Here is a 7537-nt window from a genome sequence, read left to right as displayed (position 1 = left end):
TGGCAAGCACCCACGCCAGCAAAATGTTGCCCGACACGTGCGGTTTGATAACGTAATGTATATAAAAGGCGGTAATGATTTATTTAGTTCAGTCAGCAAAATGTCTTGGGTAAATCAGTATTTAAGCACGGGCAACCATGGCTCTATACAATACGACGGAGGTGTTTTATATCCGGGACCTGAGGAAGACATTGAAATGGCGGAAAGAATTCCATTAACAAATGTTAATCGTTCATGTAGCAGTAATGATATTCGAACAGTGCAAAGAGAGGATGCTGCTACTCGTATACGGTACGGAGATAATCCAAATTTCGACGATTTGGATACGAGTGGCGAAACAGTTGAATTTGAACGGGTGCCAGAATCAAGGCCAGAAGAAAGTAATATCGGCGTGCGACGGCGCCGCCCAAATAGACCACGAAATCGTGGTCGAGGTCACCAGAGTTCAGATATAGAAACCGCTAGCGAAACAGTGCCCTTGTTATCTGAAAGTGTCACGGACGGGGCCGCAATTAGCACAGCTGGTGTTACAAGTTCAGGGCAGATAGCGGCTGGTGCGACAACTGCTGCCGCCGCAGGTGTTGCTTACGGCATTAAAAAAGTAGTTGAACGTGTACAGAACAAAGGATATACTTTACCTGGTAGTGATTACGTAGGACCGGGAAATCCTATAAATATAGACGCACCGCGCAGTGGAGTAGATGCCATTGCTAACAAGCACGACGTAGGATACGATAATCTGCTAAAGGAAGCAAGAGAACGACCATTTACAGAAGAAGAGTTTAGACAACGAGTTCAACAGTTGGATGCAAAAGCTATAATTGATTTCGCAATTGACTGGACTCATACACGAAATTGGCATTCATTTGTGGGAAAATACGGCCTGAAATTGAAGACAGCTGTTGAACAACGTATTGGAAAAACTTTGTAGCCGAAACAACCAAATGCCGAAAAAACAGGTATGTAAATATAATTTTGTTGTGTATCATATATTTTTGGTTTTCATTGTTTGATTTTAGCGTTTCTTGCCTTCAGAATTATGATATTCCACCGTGGGAACGGTCTAATTGGGAGTTCATGCATGAAGGCCAGAAACGCTATGCCTATGAACAATGGCTAATGTCTCGTGTTCGCCGTGGTTTGCCTATAGATCACGACCGTCCATCAGCATCTGGTTCAGCCACTGGAACAAGTTCTGTAGACGAACATCACGTCGACCACGAGGTATCAAACAGCGAAGAAGACGAAGACGAACAAGGACCAGAAGAAACACAACAACATTCTGAACCACAACGTTTAGTACCATATTCTGATAGTGACGAAGGTATGAGTTCGCCAATGCAGGTAGATTCAGGTAAACGTCAGGCTGCAGCAGGTCATTCTGGTGGGTCTAAGAAAAAAAAAAAAAACGTTAACAGGTACTGCAGCACCATCTGCTAACGTACTGGGTGATTCTCCTAATACTCGTGTTGATCCGTTACCTGCTCCTTCTATATTAGATACTGGTAATATTACAAGATATCGCAAAGTACATAGAATTTTCACATATGGTTTAGCACATACAGTGATTGAACATGAAAAGGTAGTATGCATGGTTACTCCTTTGGCAGAAATTCCCATTGATAGGCCATTTTTGTATATGACACCTTCTGAATTCGATTTATTATCTGATGGTAGTAGAATTGTTCATTGTTCTGTAAAAGTAATTACACGAAATCCTAGAATTGCTTTTCCCACTAATTCAAGTGGTACAGAACTTGCAACATTAAATCAAAATAAGAATATGATTACAAGTGAAGGGATTAATTTGAAAATACCGGGTATTAATGTAAAACCTACAGCATTTACAGCAAATGCACCTATGGAAACAACTGCCATAGATCATAAACGAAAGTTTGATTCCATTTGGAAGTCATGGTATGGTTATAGAAATGATGAAGCAGAGTTTCTTACTAAAGTGCCTGCACATCAATTTGGACAACCCATTAATTTGAAATATTATTGTGCGTGTGTTTCTAGCTCAAAAGATAAGGGTTTACATAATTGGGGTTGGAAATGTGTACAGTCTTGTGTTTCGGAAGTAGATGCAGATGCACGAACAGGAAGTGTTATTGTTGACTATACTTACACACCAACATTAGGTTTTCTCAAAATTCCAAAAGTAGCCAATGTTGATATTTTTCCTATTACAAATACTGCTCAAAATGTAATTCAAAGGTATAATATTAATGCTGATAAGCACTGTAAACCTTTTATGTCATGTGATAGTTTTTCTTTAACCCCTTTTGAACCAGCAAGAATGGAAGAACAATTAGTAGGAGCTGTTACTCCAGTCACAAATGCAGAAGCATCTGGATATAATAATTTAATAGAAAAAGCTGATATTGCTTCTGCCGGGTATAATATTAGACTTCATGATACAAATGTTCAACTGAGCCTTCATGTAGGCATTAATCCTACATATGCTTTAAGTACAAGCAGTTTAAATAGTGATGTTACAAAATATACTGATACTCAAATGTTATTTGAAGTTATTGCAGAATGTTCAGTGTATGCAGATGGTCTACAGACACATTACCCTAGAGCAACTGTATCAAATGTTCAAGTATCAGATATGATTTATATGTCTAATGTAAAAAGGAATGAGGAATCATCTGTTTATAAGCGTCAATATGAAATTAAACAATTGTAATTTGAAATGTAACAATTATACTTTATTTTTATTTGTTGTAATAATTGACAATAAAATATACATTGTACAAATTCTTGTCTTTTATTTGATAATCAATATCATACATTTGAAGTAACTGAAAGAAAGCCAAAGGATATGGCTTTTTACAAGCATTTTTTAATTCATCAAACTTTCTCCACATAATTGTACGTACACGAATATCCTTAAAATCTTGGTGAGAACAAATAACTGGTTGTGAATTTGAAATTAACAGTAATGGAGTACGTCTTAATATAGCGTCTCCTTTGTACTTCACTCTAATGTTACATGCAATTCCTTCACACACTTTATTGAAATCCTCAATTGCACCCTCCTCTAAAGAAATTTCATTGCCAACAATGACACGTCTATTAACAGCATCTTGCAATGCAAACTGATTTGTTTTATGAGTAAAAATTTCTCGGTGTACATGCCGCGTCAAATCAGGATAAATCTCCGAGCTTTCGACCACTACCCCCATGGTCGTCGTCAGGGCTAAAACTGACTGTCGTGAACTAGCGAGGTTCCCACTTTTATATGCAAAGGACGGCTTCTTATTGGCTGGAATACGTCAGCGATATGGCACGTAGCGAAGTGGTGCCCTCTACTTCCATAGATGTAGTTGCTATCCCGCGTTGCTTGCAGCGCCATCCCTTAAATCAGGAGGTAAAGTGCGAGAAGTTTTTCTCAGCGATTTTTCTTTATCCAGTGCACTCTTCCAAGTGTTGCTAAGTGCATAGCCGTTGTCTCTATTAAAGTTATTATCGCTAAGCCTAATTTCGACTGCTTCCCGGATCACAGAGTCCCAGTAATTCGATGTGTGGGCTATTACTCTGGTTTCTTCAAATAAAATCTTATGCTTGTTAAGCAGGCTATGTTCAGCCACCGCTGATTTTTCCAAATACCTGTATTTCAGGTGACGTTGGTGCTCGATGCAGCGGTCGGCAACGGTTCTTACAGACTGGCCCACGTAATTCTTGCCGCATTCGCAAGGAATAGTATAAATTCCCGGCACTCTTAAGCCGAGACTATCTTTGACTGGTCTCAACATTTCCTTAATTTTCCTAGGTGGTCGGAAAACTGGTTTTATTCCTTGCCTCTTCAGGACTCTGGCTATCTTGCTCGTTGTAGCACCGCAAAAAGGAAGCCGCGCTAAGTGTTGGTCCTCTTCTTGTATGTGGCCGGCATCGTGTCTTACTTTCTTGGACAATACTGATTTAATTTCACCGGCAGAATAACCATTCCTCTTGAAAACAGTCGTCAAATGGTTGATCTCGGGACCGAGGTGGTCCTTGTCGGAAATAGTCCTGGCTCTGTGTACTAAAGTATTCAGCATAGCTCTCTTCTGAGACGGATGATGGAAGCTATGGTTATGCAGATATAAGTCTGTATGGGTTGGCTTCCTGTACACAGAATGGCCCAGTCGTCCATCCGGCTTTCGCTCTACCAACACATCTAAAAAAGGTAACTTCCCTTCCTTCTCTACCTCCAATGTAAATTTTATGTTTGGATGTACACCATTCAGATGTTCGACGAACTGCTGCAGCGTGTCGCTGCCGTGTGGCCAGATTAAAAAAGTATCGTCGACGTATCTGTAGAAGCATGATGGGCGGAGGTGTGCACTGCTCAGGGCTCGTTCTTCAAAGTCCTCCATGAAAAAATTCGCTATTGCTGGTGACAGTGGCGAACCCATGGCTGTTCCATCCGTCATTTCATAATAATTTCCACTGTATAAAAAATAAGTGGTCGTCAAGGTATGCCGGAACAACTTCAAAATTTCTGAGGAGAAATGAGCAGACAACAATTGTAATGTGTCATCCACAGGTACTTTGGTGAACAGAGAAACCACGTCGAGGCTGACCATGATATCACTTGGGCCTATCTTCATGTGTTTTATGATATCAACAAACATTTTTGAATTTTTAATATGATGTGGGCAGTGACCAACTATAGGCGCCAACAGTTTAGTTAAGTGCTTTGCAAGCTTGTACGTAGGAGAGCCAATAGCGCTAACAATCGGTCTCAACGGGACGTTCTCCTTATGAACCTTTGGCAAACCGTACAGTCTTGGTGGCCTAGGTGCTCTCGGCCATAAGTTCTTCACCAGTTCATCGGAGAGGCCAGAGTTTTTTAGTAGCTCCCGTGTCTTCCTGCTGAGCGCCGATGTGGGATCCCGTCTGAGAACCCGGTATGTGCTGTCCTCCAGTAATAATCCAACTTTCTTATGGTAATCTGTAGCATTGAGGATTACCGTGGCGTTCCCCTTGTCCGCAGGTAAAACAACTAGATCTTCATCCTTCTGCAACAATTTCAGTCCTTGCCTCTCCTCTCTGCTGATGTTTGACTTAGGCGGCTTGGATGTCGCTAAAATCCGGCTAGTAGCAAACCTTACGTCATCCGCTGCTTCTTGAGGAAGATGACGAACTGCTTGTTCCACTCCACTAATGATCTCAACCACTGGTAACTTACGTGGAGCCGGGGCAAAGTTCATCCTTTACTGAGAGTCGAGATGGTAGCTTCATCAAGTTCCTTGTCAGGGAAGTTGATAACAGTGCGGTGAATGCCGTTGGACCCAGTAGTTCCTTGATCACGGTTAAGCCGCTCAAATTTGTCGGCCTGTTTCGCTGTAGTCCTGCTTAAATTGGCTCGTTGGTGTGCCGCCAAAGTCATATTGACCCATTCCCAGTCCAATGGTGAGAGGACTTCGGCCAGAAATAAATGGCAACTAAATAACAGGCGAGCGTTCATGTCTAGTTCATACCTGGTATGACGTATCCTCTCCTTCACAATAGCATGGCTGGTCTTTCGTAAAATTCTGTTTACTGCAGCGCTTCTGATGTGGTGTTTGACGACTGCAAACTTCGGTACTACCTCCTTGTCACGACAGGGTTGTAAAAAAGCCAGATTGCTCAGCAACTGAGACTGTTTCAGGCGCAGCTTCTCCAGGTGACGAACGCTGCGCGCTATGTCCTCCCCGTAGAGGAAACTAATATGGCTACAAAGTCTTTCGCGACGTATTTCCTGAGTAAAAATTTCTCGGTGTACATGCCGCGTCAAATCAGGATAAATCTCCGAGCTTTCGACCACTACCTCCATGGTCGTCGTCAGGGCTAAAACTGACTGTCGTGAACTAGCGAGGTTCCCACTTTTATATGCAAAGGATGGCTTCTTATTGACTGGAATACGTCAGCGATATGACGCGTAGCGAAGTGGTGCCCTCTACTTCCATAGATGTAGTTGCTATCCCGCGTTGCTTGCAGCGCCATCCCTTTGCATATAAAAGTGGGAACCTCGCTAGTTCACGACAGTCAGTTTTAGCCCTGACGACGACCATGGAGGTAGTGGTCGAAAGCTCGGAGATTTATCCTGATTTGACGCGGCATGTACACCGAGAAATTTTTACTCAGGAAATACGTCGCGAAAGACTTCGTAGCCATATGATTTGTTTTATTATTACAACGTCCAATGTGGCCAACATTTAAACCAAGTGAAATTATACAATCAAAAAACCAATTTTTGCCACTATTTGGTGGACCAACAATACATAATGTGTTTAACTTTTTATTTGGTACATATATATTTTTACCTTCAAATTCTTGCCATTGATACAATCCTTTCTTATTAATCCAAGATACAAGATTTGTTAAAAATTTCGTATCCTCGTCAGTATCATCTTCACATTGAAATAATAAAATTTTATTTAGCCAAAAAAGGGAATCTTGTAGAGTATACTGGGGGGAGTCATTCCAGATGTGGAAAGGGTCCTTCCGGATGCCATGAAGGGTACAGGGTGCACCCATCTGCAGGTGGTCGCTCATGTCGGCACCCATGATGTGTGTCGCTATGGATCCGAGGAAATCCTCTCTGGCTTCCGGCGGCTATCTGATTTGGTGAAGACTGCCAGTCTCGCTAGCAGGATGAACGCAGAGCTCACCATCTGCAGCATCGTCGACAGAACTGACTGCGGACCTTTGGTACAGAGCCGAGTGGAGGGTCTGAATCAGAGGCTGAGACGGTTCTGCGACCGTGTGGGCTGCAGATTCCTCGACTTGCGCCATAGGGTGGTGGGGTTTCGGGTTCTGCTGGATAGGTCAGGAGTCCACTACACGCAACAAGCGGCTACATGGGTAGCAGGGGTTGTGTGGCGTGGGCTGGGCGGTTTTTTAGGTTAGATGGCCTTGGGCAAGTACAGAAAGGGCAACAGCCTCAACGGGTGCAGGGCAAAGTCAGGACATGGGGGGACCAAGCAGCAATCGGTATTGTAATTGTAAACTGTCGAAGCTGCGTTGGTAAAGTACCAGAACTTCAAGCGCTGATAGAAAGCACCGAAGCCGAAATCGTTATAGGTACAGAAAGCTGGTTGAAGCCAGAGATAAATTCTGCCGAAATTTTTACAAAGGTACAGACGGTGTTTAGAAAGGATAGAGTGCATGCAATCGGTGGTGGAGTGTTCGTCGCTGTTAGTAGTAGTTTATCCTGTAGTGAAGTAGAAGTGGATAGTTCCTGTGAATTATTATGGGTGGAGGTTACACTCAACAACCGAGCTAGGTTAATAATTGGCTCCTTTTACCGACCTCCCGACTCAGCAGCATTAGTGGCAGAACAACTGAGAGAAAATTTGGAATACATTTCACATAAATTTTCTCAGCATGTTTAGTCTTAGGTGGAGATTTCAATTTACCAGATATAGACTGGGACACTCAGAAGTTTAGGACGGGTGGTAGGGACAGAGCATCGAGTGACATTATACTGAGTGCACTATCCGAAAATTACCTCGAGCAATTAAACAGAGAACCGACTCGTGGAGATAACATCTTGGACCTACTG

At 42.6% G+C, this 7537-nt stretch overlaps 1 protein-coding gene across 1 annotated transcript; it reads left to right on the top strand.

Annotated features, from left to right (window-relative positions):
* Window positions 1–667: 667 nt before the first annotated feature.
* Window positions 668–2692, top strand: LOC124722471. Its single transcript, XM_047247627.1, has 2 exons — window positions 668–959; window positions 1036–2692. Exon 2 carries the CDS (start codon window positions 1592–1594, stop codon window positions 2690–2692), a length of 1101 nt encoding a protein of 366 aa, XP_047103583.1. The 5' UTR covers window positions 668–959; window positions 1036–1591.
* The last annotated feature ends 4845 nt before the right edge of the window (window positions 2693–7537 follow it).

The sequence above is a fragment of the Schistocerca piceifrons genome, chromosome X (assembly GCF_021461385.2).
Source record: "Schistocerca piceifrons isolate TAMUIC-IGC-003096 chromosome X, iqSchPice1.1, whole genome shotgun sequence".
NCBI classification, from domain to species: Eukaryota; Metazoa; Arthropoda; class Insecta; order Orthoptera; family Acrididae; genus Schistocerca; species Schistocerca piceifrons.
Note: the sequence above shows the minus strand (reverse complement) of the source record. Positions and strands in the feature narration are given on the sequence as shown.

Bases quoted from the DNA above. Each gene is read 5' to 3' on its own strand.
- LOC124722471 (XM_047247627.1), top strand. From the start codon at position 1,592: ATGGTTACTCCTTTGGCAGAAATTCCCATTGATAGGCCATTTTTGTAT.